This window comes from Homarus americanus, unplaced genomic scaffold (assembly GCF_018991925.1).
Source record: "Homarus americanus isolate GMGI-L3 unplaced genomic scaffold, GMGI_Hamer_2.0 scaffold40248, whole genome shotgun sequence".
NCBI lineage: Eukaryota > Metazoa > Arthropoda > Malacostraca > Decapoda > Nephropidae > Homarus > Homarus americanus.
This window is the reverse complement of record NW_024712526.1, coordinates 11,399,348-11,420,636: the sequence shown is the minus strand read 5'-3', so window position 1 is coordinate 11,420,636 and position 21,289 is coordinate 11,399,348. Positions and strand designations below refer to the sequence as shown.

Below are 21,289 nucleotides of genomic sequence, written 5' to 3'. Positions count from 1 at the left end.
TGCACTGTTTGGTAGTGAGAGTCACACTAGATAACACCCTTCTCACGTGTGTCCGGGGCCGAGGCTCGAACCCTTGACGTAGTTGTGAGAGATACGAGAGTTACCACTGTATGTGTGTGTGTGTGTGTGTGGGGAGAGAGGGGAGGGGAGGGGTAAAACTTCATATACGTAAACTAAAATCCAATACATACAAATTTCTTTTCCAAACTACTCGAAGATAAATAAGAAAAGAAACAAAAAATTTCAGAAATACATTTATTAGTGAGATCAAGTGCGTACATACAGATTATTACAGCTTTGTATTTGGTAAGGACAAAATATCCTCATCCTTGTATGAATATTTTTCTACTCTGTATAGGGTCCTCTCTGTGCTGAATAAAAATCATCTGACGTTAGCCAAATAAAATATTAAAAGTGGCATTCCCATAGTGAAGGGGTTAAGAAATTACTGTATCCCCTACCTGCAGCTTACACCTGATATACTGACACCTGTAAGTACTGTAGTTCACACACAGTACTTGACACCTTTTGAGGATTCACACACAGTACTTGTCACCTTTTGAGGATTCACACACAGTACTTGACACCTTTTTTTGATGATTCACACACACAGTACTTGACACCTTTTGATGATTCACACACAGTACTTGACACCTTTTGATGATTCACACACAGTACTTGTCACCTTTTGAGGATTCACACACAGTACTTGACACCTTTTGATGATTCACACACAGTACTTGTCACCTTTTGAGGATTCACACACAGTACTTGACACCTTTTGATGATTCACACACAGTACTTGACACCTCAAAACATAAAACTCTCAAAAATCACTAATACTCTATAGTTAACCATCTAGACCAACAAACTCCTCTCACATCACAGAGCTCGGCCGTCGTTGCTGTAACTTCTGCTTCACCGCACCAACTAACACCTGACAATCATACAACATTTGATACTTTGTCACCCTGTAGGAGCTGACTACATCACAGCCTTAGTCGTAGTAAGCATAGCGTGTATTGAGCAGAATATTACGGTCCATTATGGTACTCTGAAGTTATAAGGTAAAGTTGTGATCAAAATTACCTGGACACTTGGTAGTATCTAGCATGTAGGTACTTGAGGAACATTAAGTGAAGGGGATTGGAATCTTGAGGTATTTTCTCATATTTTTCTTTGTGTTTAAAGGAGTTTTTTTTGTGGTTCCGACATAATATGAGACAAAAAGTAGCGCTATAAGATATAAACCAATCATATAAATAACCCAGAAGTGGATGCCAGATATTGCCAAACGTTCGGTGAATTTTGTCCGCAACTGTACATCGGCGTTAATGCTTAGCAATTAATTCTGTACGTCATCTAAGCAGGTGAGATGATCCTGTGGTTTTGTTTATTTTTTTTCATATTTGTGCATTTTGTGTCGTAGTGATTGACGCATCGGATACAATAGTCATGGGTGCTGCCTCTTGACGATACTGGGAGAGACAGAACACGGATATGGGACGGACTCAGGTGTGGGAATTAATGAAAAGGGCACAGCAGCTAAAAGTGAAAAAGGAGTTTAAGTACAGTGGCTGTGTTGACAGTAATTCTAGGTGAGGACATTACAATAGTCAGAGGACAGCAACAGCCAGCAAATACAGTACCCTTACAAACCTCAAATATAACGGACTTCTATCTCCATACAATCCGTTAGAGGGAGGTCTCACATCTAACGGACCCTCGATATAACGGACTTTCCTCTTCATATAGTATGTTAAATAGAAGCTTCACTGTATACATTAAATACAAGAGTTATGGCACTGTCCGGGAACCTTATCATACATACACCAATAAACAACTTTCCTCCACTCACAACAAGATACACCCGACTAGCATCACCCTCCAGGAACCACACACAATATCCCACCATCAAATTACATTAAGTTTATGCATAGGCAATATCACTTAAACTGAGGACTGTACCTGAAAGATTATCTGCACAAGGAAATTATACCCTTTACGATGATGGTTTAACCCTTTGAGGATAATGGTTAAACCCCCCTGGCCTCAAAGGGTTAAAGTGAAAGTGTGCATAAATAAAACACTGTCCTTTTGAATGAATGTGTGTGCCTGTTACTAACCCCTTGTGTACTTGAGGTGGGGGGGGGGGTCTGTGCTGAATAAAATCATCTGGTGTTAGTTAAGTAAAATATTAAAAGTGACTTCCCCGTAGGGAAAGAGTTAATAACCTCAAAAATATCATGGATTGACCATGGTTTATATGTTGGCATCTGCTAAGACAAGAAGAAGAAACTTATGAGTTATTCAAGTATAATAAAACCATTATGAAATATCTATAATATTTTTGAGTTTATTGATATTCATAATAGGTAAGATAATTAATGGTCACCTGTACTGTATAAAGGTAAAACATGTCAACGAAAGGGGGAGTCTTCTTCAGAATCATAAAATATCAAAATAATCATAGGAGGTTTATTAGTATTTCAAAATCCCTTCTACTCTATTCCAAGTGATTACCTTTGAATATACTGTAATGACTTAACCTCTTCAGTATATTGCTTACTTCCTTGAGTGTGACAACAGTAATCAGGGAGTTAAGTCATCGTATGTTTCACTACCATACATCATTTTAGACTTATAATATGATGATGGATGAACGTCTAACTGTGTATCTATTTTGACATCTTTAAATGGCAGTGATTAGTTTTGACATTACACCATAACTCTTTGTCAGACAGCCACACAAACAAAATTTTAGTAGCATTAGACAATTCTGGGAGACTGAAGCATAAAAGAGGGAGATGTTAAGGTGAGAAAGGAGATCACATCTTTGGGGAGGTTAGGTTAGGTGAAGGAGGGCCAAGGTGGTGGTGGTGAAGGAGGAGGGTAGAGGTGGAGATTGAGAAGGAGGAAGGTCGAGGTGGAGGAGGAGGAGGAGGTGCAGGGTGGTGTATTCAAGTGGGGGGGGGTGAGGAAGTGATCACCTAGTCGTCAATATAACCAGAGTTCGGCTTCGAGAACATCACAGTAAATTACTACCGATAGGTCCTGTCAGTTTCTGAGATAAAACCTGTTACCAGAGTATATATTAAATATATCACCATACAAAATACACTGAAGACCATAACACGGTCTTCCTTCACAAGTTGCCTCTGGTCTTAATAAATAAAATAAAAAATCTAGTTAAAAAGTCATTATAAAAATAATTCTAAGAAATTCTATACACTGATCAATAATAATCAGACATTCTAAAACAATCACATCTTCGTGCACTATACCACAACGAACACCTCACCAGGAGCAGACTGTCCATCACACACAGCCACCTTGTAGATATAACAATGGATAAGTGGAATAGCTGTCATTTAAACAAAGGCTCAGTATAATATAAATTAAAATCCACTTTTATACCTACTAGTTACCTGAACTGGTACTGTACATTATAGTTCCACTGAGAAGTACAGTACAGTATTTACCCTGACTTAAACCTTACCAGCTGATAGTCACCAACTTGAGAAAGCATTGTTTACAAGTCCAGATTTACTCCCTATCACTAGGTTGTAAAAGTTTGACCCAATTTGGTGGTCATTTACCGTCACAAAGGTCAACAACTACATCATCATCCTCCTGGCTATGATAAAAATATGGACATAAAATATTCCAGTTAAATAATTTTAAATATGAACATAATATAACTCTTGTAAATTTTCAAATTACACAGGAAAACCTCAATTGGTCATGTTTCCATTTTTATTAATAACTGACTAAAATAGCTTACCTAGCTTAACCTGGTCTAAACTAATCTATTGGAAATGTGGCCCACTTCATCAGTAAAGGATCACAATCATGAAGCTACTAAACGTAAAAGGCTCTACGATCTCTCAGGCCACAGAAAAGATACGTATTGACCGATGTATAAAGTTATTTCTTCCCCCCACAATGTTTACAGTAATTTGAAAAAACTTCGACTCTACTCGGTGCGCTCGCCACTCTCTCTCTCCGTCTTGCCTTAGAGGAGAAAATTTTGTTGTCAGTGTCAGTCGCCCAGAGGCTTGAGTGGTTGACGGGCTGGCCCATTTGGCCTTTGTCCCTCCAGTCATCCAACGTCATCTGTTTCTGCTTCCTGATCAGCCGTTCTATTTCTCTGTTTCGTAGAGATGACGCCGTCAGGGATGTTGGCCGGACCTGAAGTGGCAGTATATATTGTGTGAGTACGAGTGATCACACACACACACACACATTCTATAATTCTACTCCTTATGTTTGTCTCTGGTGGTTGGGTAAAAACTGTTATTTATCTTGGAATGCTGTACAAAAGTAATTTATAGATTTGTTAGAGAAGTCTAATTAAGATTTACAAGTTTAGAGCCAAGATCCTTATTGATCCTTATTCATTATGTTCTATAATTGCTACTGTATGTTGGATGTAACTTTGAGCAAAATGAAAAGTTCGAAAAAATGGAGAAGAAACACTAACGATGTAATGTACTGTACTTTACGTTTATATTGACCGAAAAACATATAATTGCCCGGCACTTGGAAGTTATGGTGATGGTCTGCTGTAATTCTATGATATATTGGTCACACTGGATAACACATCCTTCTCACATCTGACCCGGGGAGTGAACCTGCACCACAACAGTGAGAGGCAAGCACATTACCCCTGCATCACTAGAAGCTGCTGCTCCCGTTACAGGTGGTGAAGAATCAACACAAACCTGGTCAACAAATTAGTGGAGAAAGGCTGTAAAGAAGATAATAAAATTACTCTTACACCTGTCAAATAAGAAGTAAGCTTCAATTACCCGGTCTTTATTTAGGTGTATGTTAAATGAGGTCTTGTCTCCGAGAGTCCTCACTGATGCACCGGTTCCATATGGCACGTAGTTAATCTTGTCTCGCTCGTGGAAGTTTCTCCTGGTGGTTCTAGACAGCTTTGAGGTGAGAGGATAGAGGTGACTTTTCGCCAGACCAGACTTGGCTAATGTTGCTCCTCTTCCCGGCGCATTACTGTTCTCCGACACCGCTTAAATACGACATCGTGAGTTTAGCTTTGATCAGTGAACCCCACAGACTACTGCACTGAACTCTCGTCAATTATAATATGAGATACAATGCGAGTTATTATCTTAGAACAATACAATGAAAGAAGACAGGATGATTCACACACTGGTGGCCATGGAGTTTGGCTACGGCAGAACTGTACATTTTATCCGCTATATCTGAATAGATTTCCATTTGCATGACCTTCGTTGCCTTGTAGTACCATATAACAGGTTATGTGAGGCTTTGTGTGGATTCCCTTCACTCACTTCATAAATAACGGATACATGAGCGATACTCGGGGACTCCTAGCAAGTGAATCAATTAATAAAATGTATGAACCACTAATACTTAAAAAACAATGAGAGATTTTAAATTTAGTTAATACAATACATGAACCACTGTTCTCAAAAAACCTTCATAATAAAACAAAACTGATCTACCAAGCATGGACAAAGTACCATATTGCCCATTAACATACAAAATGCCTTGTATGAGACTAAAATCATATACTGTACAGTAGTGAGTTCGTGGAAGAATCTTTGATAAACAAGAGACAACGAGCTACCTACCTATCAAGAGAAGGGCCAATGCAGGAAAACAGTCCCTCATATAGTACATTTAATATGGTCTACCAGATATGATTCACTTCCCACCAGCAGGAGAGACATGTGGGAAGATTAGAGATGTTGGTCTGTGTGTGTGTGTACGGTAACTCCCAGAACTAAGGTGAGGGAGTACCACTTATATTTCAGCAGTAGAAACCATGAAACAACTTGCTAACTGCTACAGTATCGGATGACCTGAAAGTGTCAGGATAGGATGCTTAAACAAAACTATAACTTGGGCGAACACATCCATTGTAAGAAAGGATAAATGATGATGAATGAGAAGGCAAGAGAGTGTGTACAGTATTTTCTTGATCCTAACCGCCAAGCATCATATGTGAATATAACGAGAACATAAATAAATCCCACTTACCGAGACACTGTTAATTTAAAGGATGACGATCTTTCCGTTGGTTTCTTAATTTCATATTTTTGTGGATTCTAGTAACAGTCTGTCCGCAGTCATACACCAAGTACATAACAGAAAGCATGAGAGAAAAGACAGGAAAAACCAATCACCTGGTATGAGGTCGTATTCTCTCACCCGACTCCCAGGCCTCATGACCCCTAATTGGTCGCCAGATATTTGAGACTTGCTCCTGGGTTCTGGCACGGACTTAGTGCTCTCACCAGTGTCTTTGGTTAGGTTCAGATTGGGCATGCTGCCTCTACTGTCGTCGAATTTCTCACTCGTGCCGTCCCCGATGATGCTGATCCCTGTGTCATTCGGTGTACTCGGCTGCTGGGACGCTCTGTAAATGTAACTAACATGAAGAGATGTCTCCTAACGTCGATAGTATAAGGGATCATATGAAGATTAGCACCCCAGCTTATTTCACTTAATGCTTAAACACCCTAATGCTAACCTAACCTAATTTAAATCTATCCTAACTTGACCTAATCTAACCTAAGTTGATTTATATCTCACCCAACTTAACCTAATCTAAAGCTAATCTAACCTACTTTCAGGTAGGGTATTTAATCATCAGAGAACTGCACATTTCATTATCTTATCTTTCATAATTCAGGCAGGGAACATATGAATAGTCTTCTCTAAATTCAATTACCAACACACACACTCCATATATCTACCCCCCTGGCCCTCTCTCTCAAATATCCACTCCAGTCACTTCATCCTCGTCACACACAGCTACACTAAAAAATCCTCATAGATTAAATACACATATAGATAAAGATCATGAGAGAGAGAGAGACACACACATAAATATTTATACCAGACAGATGGATATACTGCAAAGACAGATAAACAGACAGACCAACATATAGATAAACACAGACAACAGAACAATCAGCAGACAGTTGTGACAGATCCAGACACCTTGGCGATTGTTCCGGGGAGAAGTAAAGTCTTGGTACAGGAGGCTGGTGGTTGGGGTGGTGGTCCCGCTGCTCATCTTGGAAAGACAAGTGATGAGGTCGCATCTGTCTGTGAGAGAGAGAGAGAGAAAAACACTGTTTAATGAAAGTTGATCACATAGCCCTGAAGTTCCATTATCCTCTTGGGTGCAGGGTTGCCTCTGAGTGAAATAAAATTATCTGGCATTAACCAAATAAGATATTAAAAGTAGCGTCCCATATTGAAGGATTAAGGAATACAAAAGGCTCTTTAACTGGTTATCTAAAAAGGTCCTGAAGTTTCTTATATAGCCCTACACAACTCAGCCCCTCTACTGCTGCTCCATGAACCCGAAGAGTTGGACGCTGATGCATTATTCCAGTCATAAATGCTTCGGATTCATTAGTGTGAATCTAATGGGTTCGTTGAGTAGCAGAAGAGGCAACAGGAGTTTTTTTCATGACTGTACACAGGTATACACCACAACAAATTACCAAATATTTACATAATACAGAAATTCCACATTAAAATTCACCACAAATAAAGAGAGACTATAATAAAATGTGTTGAAAAGTGTAATACAGATGTGAAACCTCCATCTAACAAACTATATAGAGATGAAAGTCCATTATATCAAGGGTCCATTAGATGTGAAACCTCCATCTAACAAACTATATAGAGATGAAAGTCCATTATATCGAGGGTCCGTTAGATGTGAAGCCTCCATCTAACAAACTATATAGAGATGAAAGTCCATTATATCAAGGGTCCGTTAGATGTGAAGCCTCCATCTAACAAACTATATAGAGATGAAAGTCCATTATATCAAGGGTCTGTTAGATGTAAAACCTCCATCTAACAAACTATATAGAGATGAAAGTCCATTATATCAAGGGTCCGTTAGATGTGAAGCCTCCATCTAACAAACTATATAGAGGTGAAAGTCCATTATATCAAGGGTCCGTTAGATGTGAAACCTCCATCTAACGGATTATATGGAGAGAGAAGTTCGTTATATGGAGGTTTCACTGTAGAGGAATGCACCACCTAACCTGGCATTCTGTATGGCATGGAAAAGACCGACATAGAGACTGACGGAACATTAAAACACTTACTCATCGGATCTGTTTAATATTCGTTTAGTTCCTGTTAGTTTAGATATTCCATATTTTCTTACAGGCGGCTCTGGTTCCTCGTCGTCTTCTTCGTCACACACACAATCTGAATCACTTTCCTCGATCGATTGGTGCGACATTTCTTCTTCCCGTCGTCTCATTCTGAAAAATAACATTTCATCATTGTAGCCAGACCTTTTATCATCTACAGTAGAGGAGAAAACATTACAGTATTATATTTCTTCCAGTCTTCCTCTACAAACAACTTAAAGCAAATCTGTTGGGATAGTCACTATTTGGGAGGCTACCATTGGGCTATTAACACTGTCTATGCACGTTGTTTGTGTTCCTATACTGTCTATGTTTACGATAAACTAAACTTGTTTGACAATTTTACTGAATAAATATCTCTTATCTGTTACCTATATTGAGTCATATATATATAATGTCTATCTCGATCCATCTATCTACCTGTTCATCCTTACCTGAGTGAGTTGTTCTCGTGCCACACCTTCTGCCTCACCTCAGCGCCGTAGTTCCTGAACATAAGCCTATAGGTTGACTTCCTGTGTACCATAACGATCACCACAGCAAGTCTAGTAACTCAAGTCTTCCCCTTAAATACTACCACCACACAATCAACCACAGCAATACCACCACCACCACCACACTACAGCTAGGGCTCTCAGCAAGACCAACAGTGTTTATTTATATCCACGAACCGGTTCGTCTCATTATTTGTTTTTCAAGCTAATTCAAACCGTTTTAATATATTTTTATCATATATAATTATTTTTTTTACATTATTTATTAAGTATAAAAAATATTGGATGTTTATAATAGCCTGGTAACGAAATAATAATTATTTGTTTGTTAAAGCCGTAATATTATTTTAACATTATTTCTCCAGCTGACATTTGTTTGGAATGTTTGTTGACAGGGGAAACAGTCAAAAACTGTCACCCAAACGTGAGCAACGAGCCTAATATATTAACTGAGATGATGCTCTTATATTTCAAATATACGTTTATTTTTTTTTAGGGGGGAATCCCAATTTATTTTCCGATTTTATTATCCTTAGTTTACAGGTGTATAAGCATCTCAACTTCTCAAGGGGCACTACTCAGTCGAGTGTCCTGACCTGGAGCTGGCGGACGCTCGCCCCACAAGGGGTCACAGCTCAAGATTGAAGAAGCCGCAAGTCCAGAAAACTGTGAGGGCAAACTTTTTCGGAGTGAGAGTTGTGAACTCTTGGAACAATCTACCAGAGAGTGTTGTGACGGCACCGAGTGTGAGCTCTTTCAAGACCAGACTTGACCAACACTGGAACTGGTTTAGGTACATTCAGGAGCCGGTACATGCCCAGTACTTGCCAACAGTGCGTAACAGAGACGTGACCGATCGCCCAAGCGGCTAACGAGCCGATCAGTGGCGAAGAGGATAAAAGTAAAATATCTCTGTTCTAAGAGAAATATAAAAGAAGAATGAATGATATGATAAAAGATATTTTTGTCATCTGAACTTCCTATATCAGTTATGTATGCACCATGGCAGACATTGGGAAATGGTTCGCTTTAACGCTACTAAACACAGGAATAATAAATCATGAAGGTCAATTGTTGCTGTATTTGTCAGAATCTTCTACACTTATTGGTTAATATCCCACTGGGAACAGATAGATATATTGTGTAGATATAAAGGTATTTCCCAAAATATCAATATACAAGTTCGCAATGATTCAACTTGTATATACAGTATATACTGTGCATAGACACTGTAGGTATATAAACAATGTACATAGATCATACAGGTATATAAACAATGTACATAGATCATACAGGTATATAAACAATGTACATAGATCATACAGGTATATAAACAATGTGCATAGATCATACAGGTATATAAACAATGTACATAGATCATACAGGTATATAAACAATGTACATAGATCATACAGGTATATAAACAATGTGCATAGATCATGCAGGTATATAAACAATGTACATAGATCATACAGGTATATAAACAATGTGCATAGATCATACAGGTATATAAACAATGTACATAGATCATGCAGGTATATAAACAATGTACATAGATCATACAGGTATATAAACAATGTACATAGATCATACAGGTATATAAACAATGTACATAGATCATGCAGGTATATAAACAATGTACATAGATCATACAGGTATATAAACAATGTGCATAGATCATACAGGTATATAAACAATGTACATAGACACTGTAGTTATACAAACCCAACAGTGTATAATCTTTATATTCTCATTTCAATTAAGGTTTGTTGTTTATATGTTTCAACAACTAAGTCTTTTAAACGTGTATTCAAAGTCAATCCATTACACTAAACATCAACTATGATACATTCAAGGGAGGAAGTTGTTTGTGTTGGTTGTGTGGTCTTTTGGACAAGGTGGAGAGCAGGACAGCTGACTCCACACTATACGAGATGTCGACGACCAGTGTGGATAGATTCTAAGGACTCTATTGAACACGTGAAAGGAGAACGAGTTTATTATATTGAAAGTTAAAGTTAAATGTAAATAACCTACTGAGAAGTGAGTTAAAAGCTGTAGGTGTTTTATTTAGATAGTCAAGGGGGGGAGGAAGGGGGAGGGGCATTATTATAAGCCTCTCAGAGTAACTTCATTAGGGCGGTATCAACAGCTTCCTGAGTTTGTCTGTACTTTTGATAGTAGTCTTCCTTCTGCCTGTGGTCGTTGACGTCCAGCCAACTGATGGTGTCATCACACACCATTAGTATATGTTTGAGGTTTTCTTCTACTGCACGTTTCATGTTAAAACAGTAAGATTCCAACACATTCTTGGATAACACAGATTCTCTCTCTCTCTCTTCATCAGCCTTGTATCTCTCAAGATCATGGATCATTCCGTCTATCTCTTCCTTGGTAAGATGCTCCTTGTTGTGGCTGATGGTCAACTTCTTCGGTTCGCCAGAACTCTTGACGACGGTAGACACTTCCAACACATCGTCAGGATTAATGCAAAAAATTATCTCGATTTCGGTTGCACCTGATGGTGCAGGGATGTCAGTCAACTCGAATTTCCCAAGAAGATTGTTGTCCTTAGTCATGGCTCGCTCCCCCTCGTAGACTGCGACTACAATACTAGTTTGGTTGATGCTGTAGGACACTGTCTTCTTGTTGGGGATGGTTGTGTTGCGCCTGACGATAGTACTCATCACTCCTCCTGCAGTTTCAATGCCCAGGGAGAAGGGAGTTACTTCCAGCACTACAACGTTCTTCACAGCTGCTGACTTGTCACCACGCAGGGTGGCAGCCTGGACGGCAGCACCACAAGCTACAGCTTCGTCAGGGTTGATGGTCTTGTTAAGTTCCTTACCATTGAAGAAGTCTTGAACCACATTCTGGATCTTGGGGATGCGAGTGGAGCCTCCGACAAGAATGACGTCATAAATCTGAGCCTTGTCCATTTTAGCGTCACGAAGAGCATTCTCTATGGGCCTTAGTGTACCACGAAATAAATCTGCACATAATTCTTCAAATTGACTGCGGGTAATTGAAGTGTAGAAATTAATGTCCTCAAACAAGGAGTCAATGGCAACACTGGCCCGAGTTGAGCAAGAGAGTGAGCGCTTGGCACTCTCACAAGCTGTACGGAGGCGACAACGAGCACGTTTGTGTCCAGATATATCCTTCTGGTATTTACGTTTAAACTCCTGAAGGAAGTGATTAACGAGGCGGTTGTCGAAATCCTCACCACCCAGGTGTGTGTCTCCTGCAGTAGACTTGACCTCAAACGTTCCGTCACCAATGGTCACGACGGAAACACTAGTGTAGCCGCCACCAACGTCAAAGATGAGAACATTTCTTTCTTCACAAAATTTCTTCCTAAGACCATAGGCGATGGCAGCCGCTGTGGGTTCACTTATAATACGAAGCACATTTAATCCAGCGACGGTGCCAGCATCCCTGGTCGCCTGGCGCTGACAAGTGTTGAATTTAGAAGGAACGGTAATTACCGCGTCCATCACGGTAGTACCCAGGTGAGCTTCAGCGGTTTCCTTCAGCTTGCTGAGCACCATGGCGGTGACCTGCTCAAGGTACAGTGTCTCATTCTCACCTTTATATGTTACTTCAATCTTGGGCTTCATGTTGGAGCTTATGAGGGTGAAAGGCCAGTGTTTCATGTCGCTCTGCACGTTCACGTCACTGAGTTTGTTGTCAGTAAGTCGCTTGACGCCCCACACAGTGTTGACGGGGTTGGTGGCCACCTGGTCCTTGGCGGCGTCACCCACCACACGTGTTGTGCTGGTGAAGGCGACCCAGGAAGGTGTAGTGTAGTTGCCACAATCATTGGCGATCACCTGCACTTTGTCATCACGGAACACCGCCACGCAGGAGTTGCACGTGCCGAGGTCTATCCCTATTGCTGGTCTTCCTGACATTTTTCTGCCAAAGTAACAGTTAAATTCACCGTTAATACAAATTTGACCCGTGACTCAGACAGACTGACAACGGTGATTGTTTAATGCCCAGAGGAGGTAGAGTTAGGTTGGGTTCGGTTAGTTGGATTGGGTTAAGCTAGGTTAAGTTAAACTCTTCGCCGAGAACTTCTTAATTTAAGAATCAAGTAATTTTTGGGAGTTTGTTTATGTTTTTTGTTATGAAGTTCTGTAACTATCACACAGACTCACAAGAAAGTTCGTGTTTCATTACTTAGACCTAAAGAAAAACTCGCTTCAATCTCACTTACTTACAGGAAAAGAGAAGAGATTAACTTGTTTCACTTGAGAGCAGACGTACAGCACTTTACTTCCACTTTACTTTTATCCTCTTCACCACTGATCGGCTCGTTTGCTGCTTGGACAGTCAGTCACGTCTCTGTTACGCACTGTTGGCAAGTACTGGGCATCAGGTGATATTTGTACTAACTAATGCTATATGCTAACCCTACATACTTCATTAGTGTAGTATCTGTAGATTATTTGATAGGCAACTGATATGATAAATTATATAACACTGAAGCAAAGTTCTCTTTATTAACTTGCATACTGGTGTAAAAATAGGTACATATGATTAAACAAGCAAAATTGTAATTAATCTCATTCCGTTAGCCATAAAAGAAACTCAGACATTTGGAATGGCATTCAAAGTTTATAAAAAAAATAAGAATTCTATATTTAATGCCATTTGGAAGCCGCATTCTACAAAAACCTAAAGCGAGTACTTGAATAACCTGTGAAATCACCTGAAAAAAAACTAACACTATGTATGCACTATGTTAATTTATCATATCTGTCACATGTCCGTACTCCGTATCATGCAAGCCAAGATACACCATTATATCATGGCTTACATCATATACAGACACATTACTCGACAGTCAACACACCTCTGCACTCTCCAGGGAGATAAACACTACTAAGCCCAGTAGCCAGCAGTGTTGCCAACTCGGATTTTCAAATGTCGCTAGGCTGGTACCTAAAAGTAGCTAAATGTCGCTAAATCTTCCATGAAAAGTCGCTAGCTATTATTCCCCCCCTTCAGTAATTTGATGCAAATAATATTTTCATAATGCCGACTATAATGGACGGAGTATAAATAAAATGCATTATATAAAAATAAAAATATTATTTTTTCTAAAGTTTAATGTGCACACTTACCTATTATTCAATAGTAATTGCATCCCAGTCCTCTCCGTAGTGTGAACAACTGTAGAGCTGGAAGCATGTGAAGTGCTTGGTTCAGGTTCTCTTGTAACTGTATGCCTCCACAGTCCCTATCTTTCTTAAAATATCACTAGGAAGTTCATAACTTGCACAACAGGTGTTCTGTCTTTTTAACCCATACTTTATTGTAAGAATTGCCTTTAATGTCGATAGTTTCATTTTGTTGCGCAATTTTGATTTCACAAAGTTCATATTACTAAATGTGCGCTCTACATCTGCGTTTGAATGCGGAAGAGATAAGGCAGCGAGTGCAATTTCAGCCAGATCATGGTAAGGGTTTTCACCTGTCGCATCTCTGTAATTTGCCACTTCTGACCACAATTTTAGGGTGTTAGATGCATGGACGGGCTGACATCAAGTGATCAGGAAATAGACGTGTCCCTCCTTCTGTACCACGACCCGTTCAAATGTATTAAACTTTTCTTATTATTTATTGTCCCTGTAACCCCGTTGCTATATATTATGGCTCGAAATTAGGAAAACTGAGTTTTCATGGACAGTCCAAAAGTATCCAGAAAGTCGCTAGATTTCTGTGGATATCTCTAGATCGCTCTAAAATGTCGCTAGAAAAAAACAAAAAGCTCTAGATCTAGCTACAAAGTCGCTAAGTTGGCAACTCTGAAGCAAGACGTGGTGAAGGCCGCAAGTGTACAGGAACGGTACGCGTCACTACCGTCAGACTCCCCTCTCCCCTCTCTCTCTCCTCTTTCATGCGTTTTTGTATTTTACATAGTGCAAATCAGAGATAAGGAATAACAATAAGAATCCCGGGATTTGAACCAAATTCCCGGAAAAAAAAACATAACCACTTACGCCAGAGATCCCGGGAAGGAAACCCTACTGGGCATGCACCGGCTCCTGAATGTATCTGAACCAGCTCCAGTGTTGGTCAAGTCTTGTCATGAAAGAGCTCACACTCGGTGCCGTCACAACACACTCTGGCAGATTGTTCAAAGAGTTTACAACTCTCGCTCCGAAAAAGTTACCCTGGGCTTGCGGCTTCTTTAACCTTGAGCTGTGACCCCTTGTGGGCTAGCGTCCGCCAGCTCCAGATAAGGACACTCAACTAAGTAGTGCCCTTTGAGATATTTATACTCGTACACCTCAATTAGGTCTCCCCTTGTCCGTCTGTAGTCATTACCAACACACACAATAAACTGTTCATCGGAAAGATAATTGTCATGATAGTACACTATAGCTTAATATATCTCTGGCCAATAAGACGGAACAAAATATTTATTATACCTTATCTCGCCCCGTGAAGTCAGAGATAGTGAGGACACGCAGATTTAAACCTCTGAGTAAGAGTAACTTTTAGGAGTCATATTAATGTTTGTTAAATTGAAGATACACATATAAGGTAATTAATCTATATTATCCCGCCACCTCTCATGTGAAATCTCTGCTTACCTCTCCGTGCGTCAAATTGAAAAGCGGAATACGAGCCTTAATTAATCTCGTTCTATATAATGACTTATTATTATTATTATTATTATTATTATTATTATTATTATTTTACACCTTAAACAAAATCACCCAACTCACTAATGTTTCATAATCTCTCTCAGCCATCCTAGCCTCCCCCAGCCACCACAGCCACCATAGCCTCCCCCAGCCTCCCCCAGCCACCATAGCCTCCCCCAGCCACCCTCAGCCGATTTTAGCTCCTCGTAGATCCGACTCGTCAGTCCTAGGTGAACTGTGAGCCTGGCTGGAACCTCCTGCATAGCCTGCGTTGGTAGGTAAGATTGTGGTAGTGGTGATGGTTGTGGTAGGTTAGTGTGTATTATTATTAGTAGTAGCAGTAGTGGTAGTGCTGCAGTAATATTGGTGAAAATAGTAAATATAACTGAATGTTAGAAAATATCCCCGACATATATAAAATTACCATAACTTGAACAAATATACCAGTAATTATATATCCTTCTGGGTATATCTGCTTGTGTATATTCATGTGTTTTTTTTGCGTTATGTGTGTGTGTGTGTGTGTGTGTGTGTGTGTCTGTGTCTGCGGGTAGTGGGTTAAAACCTTTAATGTCTCTCACTACAGGAGTCGCAACACCCAACCTGCCGTACACCTCCGCCTCTTACACCCACACTATGCACTGGCGCCTGAAGATATACCCATACCTGTCTCTTGTACTGCTGAGTGTATTGTGGTAAGTAATGGGGGTGTACGAATACCTTCCTTCATCGCAAGTTAGAAAGTAATTTTCACTTAGGAACTCTTGAGATTTCTGAATCAGTGAAGTAAGTTAATTTTTAAATATATTTGCAGGTTTAATCCAGGGAAAATTCCTCACAACCACAGTCTACCTTCCTTGGGTAAGTCTCTCTCTCCCACACACACACAGTGACTTGTAATCAACCAGTGTATTCACTCCCAGTCAATCTTACTTTTTGCACTGTCACTATGTTGAATTGTCCTGTGGTTTGAGCTGCTCCCCACCTAGTTATTATACTGTATATCATCTTTGTATCACTTATATTACTTATAACTGTATGTTTCAGACTTCCACCTGCCATGCTCTTTCAAGAAACCGTTAATTATTATTATTACACCACACACACACACACACACACACACACACACACACACACACACACACACACACACACACACACACACACACACACCCACATACACACACACACACACACACACACACACACACACACAAGTAACCGAAATTAATTATAGTTGTGGAGTAGATTGCTTTAGCTGTGAGTAATGTGTTCTGGGGACTTTTATAGCTGTATTATGCTCGGACTTGTGGGTAACTATATACCTTCCTAAAAGAAATCATTGAGATGTGATCCGCTATGAACGTCGTTAAATACTGCACAGTGCACACTATATTCACGTTATAATTATTACAGACAAAATGGATTAAATGAGACTCGAACCTGTGATTCCGTTTTTATGTGACATACCTTAAGGCCATTATGTTACAAACAGCTGTTCTTAGCGTTGATAATCACTGGGCGTTAGGTGCTGTTGCTGTTTAACCCGGAAGGCGGCGAGGAAAGGGAGAGTACGCGGGGGGGGGGGTAAAATTAAGCACGTAACTCCTTCATTTATAAGTGAACCGGGATTTTTTTTGTTTTTCATGTAAACGTAAGATCATTCTCTGTTTTGATACATTAATCCACACGAATAAAATCCCAGTGCTTTATTAATAACCGGGAGATGTGAATAATAATTGAGGATTTAGAAGAAAACGAGTTATATACATGCAGTACCTTAGACGTAGTTGTGGTTCGATATTTCCACCAGTCACACCCACACCATACTGTACTGTCACACACCGTACTGTACTGTCCCACACCGTACTGTACTGTCACACACCGTACTGTACTGTCAAACACCGTACTGTACTGTCCCACACCGTACTGTACTGTCAAACACCGTACTGTACTGTCACACACCGTACTGTCAACTCATACTTCTTAATGAAACAGTGCTTCACGGTGGTCATGGTGAGGTTGTCATTTACGGTAATTTTGTTGTTCCTTTCGATGGTAAATATAAAATAAAACGCAGTTTGTCTCTAGGAATTAATCCGACCGAGTATAAACTAACTTTAGTAAACTCAGTCTTAACTAGTCTAGTGCCACGAAACTGAAATCTCAAGAAATTCATTTTGGATCACCTGAAGATTAGCCCTTCTACCTTATTTCACTTTAAACCAGCCTAATATTAGCAGAACCTAACCTAACAACCAATTTTAACCTAACATAACATAACCAAATTTAATCTAACATAACATAACCAACCCTTACCAAACATAACATAACCCCCACCGGTAGCGTTAGAGTGTTTAATCATCAGGTGAAGTAAGCCGGGGAGGTAGTGGCTATATAATCATCACGAGACCCAACACTTTTTTTTTATAATAGCAAAAGACAGCGTGTGGTACCCAGGGCGTGATATTCCACCACCTACCCTGTCTGAAGGAGGCGACGGTGGGGTGGGGTGGGAGGCTCGGCAGAAGGATGGAGGCCTCGTCAGTAAAGAAGGTGTAATATTATGGGAGAAGCAGCAGGAGAGGAGGCAGAAGGCGCTAATGGAGGGCTGTAGGGGTACTAATCCAATCTCTGAACTCCGTCGGGTCCTCATCAGTCAACCGAGGTTACAGAGGCTCCTGACCGACGACCGCCATCGAACTATGTATTGTTTCATCCCCAAGGTGACGTAACCAATAACAAATGTATAACAGACCACATGAATATTAGCCCCCTGCTTAAGTCTCCTTGAAGATTTACCAAATTAACCGTAACCAAATACTAATGCATAATTTGAGATTTTTTTTTCTTTTATTGTGAATTTAATAACGTTTCCCTTTAGATCTTCCGCAATATTATTTGATGGGAAGGCTATATTAATATTTATTTTAGATATTACTCTTTTTATCGCCAATTTCTTACAGTCTCGCCTCGGGTCTTGAGTACTTATTGGATGAATGAACTAACGGAGTGTTGGTGACGGTTCAGGTGGCTTGTACTAACTGGAAGCTCCTGTGGGCGAGGCTGACGGGGCGCTACAACACCCTGACCCAGGAAGAGAAGACCAGCGGTGATATTCATGTTATACTGGATAAAGATATTCAACAGGAGAACCGTAAGGTGGGAGTGTGTTTGGTTTGAGTGTGGTGAGGGTGTGTGAATGTATGTATCGGCAAATATTCAATGTATTCACGCGCTAAAACATATATATCCTTCCGTCCGTGTGTGCGTCCGTGTGTGTGTCCTCCCAGCCGGCTTATGAACATCCTGACGAATATAACATGAATTTAGTATGACATTTCATTCTCTCATATATATTTCATTCTTAATAAAACAAAATTAGTAACATGTATTAATATTTTTATCATTCATACATTTTAATTTGTATTATTTATCTTGTAGTTATCAGTCCTGAGAGGCAAGTTGGCTGTCTACACTAAGTTCCTGATTGTGCGTCATCCCTACGAGCGACTCCTCTCAGCTTATAAAGACAAAGTAGCTGGCATCTCAGAGACCAATTTCCAACGTAAAGTTCTCAATCATGTGCAGACCATCAGACCCAACGCCACTCAGACAGATATTAAGTGGACGGAGTTTATCTCGTACATAATCGACGGCGGTTATAAGGAGGATGAACACTGGTCGACGTACAAGAAGCTGTGTCATGTTTGTACCGTCCATTATAACTACATCGCTAAATATGAAACTCTGACAGAGGATTCGGAAGAAATATTACGGAGAATTGGGGCGCCTGACGATCTTCATTTCCCCGTGTTCGAGCCGTCTAACACAGCCACAGTTCTGCAAACATACATGAGGAACCTGACTAAGGAACAGGTGGTGGGATTGTACCGTGTGTATAAAGACGACTTTGACCTCTTCCAATATTCACCTGACTTATACTAAATACATAACATAACCTTGTCTAACCTAACCTAGGACTGTATAACCTAGCCTAGCCTAACTCACCTAACCTGCTCTGACAAACTAAATACATTATCACAAATATATGTAATCGCTCTTGTATATTAGGTAATGGTATGTCTTATGTTTTAATGTTGATATTTAGTGTCTTTATTAATCTAGAATATGCACTGAATGAGAAAAAAATTATATTTCCACAGCGTTCTTGTAGCGTCTACTGGTGACCAATGAAAAGCTAAAGAAGACACAGTTATAATGGGAGTGAGTTTTATATATACAGTATGTCCTATAAGTATGAAAATCAGTATCGTATCCATTTTCACCTATAATACTGACCATAATATTGCTCATAATCTCTAAATCCCTTAGTAATCCTTAAATCCGAAGAAAAAATCCTACGAGATGATAGTATTTATCAACAAACCACACACTCACATAGTATTTATCAACAAACCACACACTCACTTCCTGTACAGTAAATAGTGTGAGATTTTTTTAACACGGGATGACGAATCTCGTCTTTTAGAAACGCCTGTCGGATTTTTAAAGTGGGAGACGTTTTTAAGGACGAAAATGGATCAGGTAATTCACACGACAACAACCCGACTGTTGAAAATGGTTAAAAACAACTAGTAATGGTAGTGGTTATGGTAGTGGTTATGGTAGTAATATTTGTAGATGATAGTACTGTTAAAGATCGTGGCTGTAATGGTAGATGTTATGGTATAGCAATGTTTATGGCTATGGTAACACTCAAGAGATTATGTTTGCAATGATATGGTAACAGGTGAGTGGCCTAAGTATAGCAGGAACTATGGTACCAACACAATGGCGATGAAATAAGAAAGCTTTTATGATGGTAGAGATAGAAACCCATAGGAATGGAAAGCACACACACACACACACACAGATAATGGTATAGCCATGGGAGGGATGTGGTGCCAACAGAATGATATACGGTAAAATGGTAGATGGCGTGGCAGAAATGATGGTGGCATAGCCAGGGTTATTGTCCGTTACGGTAGTAGAGCAGGTACTTTTACTTTACCTTCATCCTCTTCACGGCTGATCCGCTCTTTCGCCGCTTGGGAATAACGGTTGTGGGCGATAACGGAAGTAAAGCACTGATTGAACACAAACAGGTAACGAAACGACTCGGTAAATGTCAGTCTTCTCACACCTCAGTTATTGCGGAGTGTTAAAAAAATGACAGGTAGAGAGATTCGGTGTAAGAATGCCATTTATCACTTTGAACAGCAATTCTATGATAACAGCTGAAGTGTGTTTTTTTTTTTACTTATAATCTATTGTTGTTGTTTAAATGTATTACTGCGCTTCAACAACAAAGATTTACTTACACTAGACAAAAAGTATCAAATACTAAAATCTCGTATTCTAAGCAAGTCCATACACTGTGGGTGGGCGTGATCCAGGTATATGCTGATAACCACAAGATGTGAATTACACGAAAGCGCTTGGGAACTTCGTGTTTTCTTCTTTCCTTGTGGTTATCAGCATATATATATAACTTTTTTCGGAAAGTCTTCGAGGTAGTAGATAATGACGAAAATTACGATGTTATTTACTTAGACTTTAGCAAAGCATTTGACAGAGTACCGCATCAGAGGCTTTTGAGAAAAATTAAGGCTCATGGTATCGAGGGGAAAGTTTTAAATTGGATAAAATCATGGCTCACCGATAGAACGCAGAGGGTCAGCATAGATGGTGTTAAATCTGAGTGGGGCCGTGTAACCAGTGGGGTTCCCCAGGGGTCAGTACTGTACTAGGCCCACTCTTGTTCATAATCTACATAAACGATCTAGATACTGGGATCAGCAGTGACATAAGCAAGTTTGCGGATGACACCAAAATAGGGAGGCAAATTAATTCAGGGCAGGATGCAAATGCATTATAAGAGGATCTAAATAAACTGCAGGGGTGGTCTGAAAAATGGCAAATGAAATTCAACACCAGCAAGTGCAGCGTA

The 21,289-nt window shown here is 39.9% G+C and overlaps 3 protein-coding genes across 6 annotated transcripts; 1 reads left to right on the top strand and 2 right to left on the bottom strand.

Moving 5' to 3' along the window:
• Window positions 1-241: 241 nt before the first annotated feature.
• Window positions 242-8,832, bottom strand: LOC121863090. 2 transcript variants are annotated; one of them, XM_042361589.1, is made up of 6 exons: window positions 8,615-8,832; window positions 8,130-8,291; window positions 6,997-7,104; window positions 6,177-6,409; window positions 4,812-5,032; window positions 242-4,191 (listed from the first exon to the last, which is right to left on the bottom strand). In XM_042361589.1, the coding sequence occupies exons 1-6, from the start codon at window positions 8,704-8,706 to the stop codon at window positions 3,928-3,930; spliced, it is 1,080 nt and encodes a 359-aa protein (XP_042217523.1). In that variant the 5' UTR covers window positions 8,707-8,832; the 3' UTR covers window positions 242-3,927. The 2 variants fall into 2 exon arrangements, with proteins under 2 accessions (XP_042217523.1, XP_042217531.1); XM_042361597.1 differs by lacking the exon at window positions 4,812-5,032 and having other exon boundaries at window positions 4,056-4,191.
• Window positions 8,833-10,285: 1,453 nt separating this feature from the next.
• LOC121863075 (heat shock 70 kDa protein cognate 4-like) lies at window positions 10,286-13,565 on the bottom strand. 2 transcript variants are annotated; one of them, XM_042361582.1, is made up of 3 exons: window positions 13,536-13,565; window positions 12,897-13,034; window positions 10,286-12,592 (listed from the first exon to the last, which is right to left on the bottom strand). In XM_042361582.1, the coding sequence occupies exon 3, from the start codon at window positions 12,586-12,588 to the stop codon at window positions 10,795-10,797; it is 1,794 nt and encodes a 597-aa protein (XP_042217516.1). In that variant the 5' UTR covers window positions 12,589-12,592; window positions 12,897-13,034; window positions 13,536-13,565; the 3' UTR covers window positions 10,286-10,794. The 2 variants fall into 2 exon arrangements, with proteins under 2 accessions (XP_042217516.1, XP_042217510.1); XM_042361576.1 differs by having other exon boundaries at window positions 12,901-13,034.
• A 1,849-nt stretch (window positions 13,566-15,414) lies between these two features.
• Window positions 15,415-20,763, top strand: LOC121863106 (carbohydrate sulfotransferase 11-like). Of its 2 annotated transcripts, none has more exons than XM_042361616.1 (6): window positions 15,415-15,610; window positions 15,923-16,031; window positions 16,151-16,197; window positions 17,773-18,062; window positions 18,367-18,498; window positions 18,781-20,763. In XM_042361616.1, the coding sequence occupies exons 2-6, from the start codon at window positions 15,973-15,975 to the stop codon at window positions 19,282-19,284; spliced, it is 1,032 nt and encodes a 343-aa protein (XP_042217550.1). In that variant the 5' UTR covers window positions 15,415-15,610; window positions 15,923-15,972; the 3' UTR covers window positions 19,285-20,763. The 2 variants fall into 2 exon arrangements, with proteins under 2 accessions (XP_042217550.1, XP_042217542.1); XM_042361608.1 differs by having other exon boundaries at window positions 15,415-15,614.
• Window positions 20,764-21,289: the final 526 nt, after the last annotated feature.

Coding starts and splice junctions, on each gene's coding strand:
- LOC121863090 (XM_042361589.1), bottom strand. CDS start 8,706: ATGGTACACAGGAAGTCAACCTATAGGCTTATGTTCAGGAACTACGGC. Junction 6,410..6,996: donor TCCCCGGAACAATCGCCAAG/GTGTCTGGATCT, acceptor TTACATTTACAG/AGCGTCCCAGCAGCCGAGTA. Junction 4,192..4,811: donor TACACCTAAATAAAGACCGG/GTAATTGAAGCT, acceptor CTGCCACTTCAG/GTCCGGCCAACATCCCTGAC.
- LOC121863075 (XM_042361582.1), bottom strand. CDS start 12,588: ATGTCAGGAAGACCAGCAATAGGGATAGACCTCGGCACGTGCAACTCC.
- LOC121863106 (XM_042361616.1), top strand. CDS start 15,973: ATGCACTGGCGCCTGAAGATATACCCATACCTGTCTCTTGTACTGCTG. Junction 16,198..17,772: donor CCACAGTCTACCTTCCTTGG/GTAAGTCTCTCT, acceptor TTTTTATAATAG/CAAAAGACAGCGTGTGGTAC. Junction 18,499..18,780: donor TTCAACAGGAGAACCGTAAG/GTGGGAGTGTGT, acceptor TTTATCTTGTAG/TTATCAGTCCTGAGAGGCAA.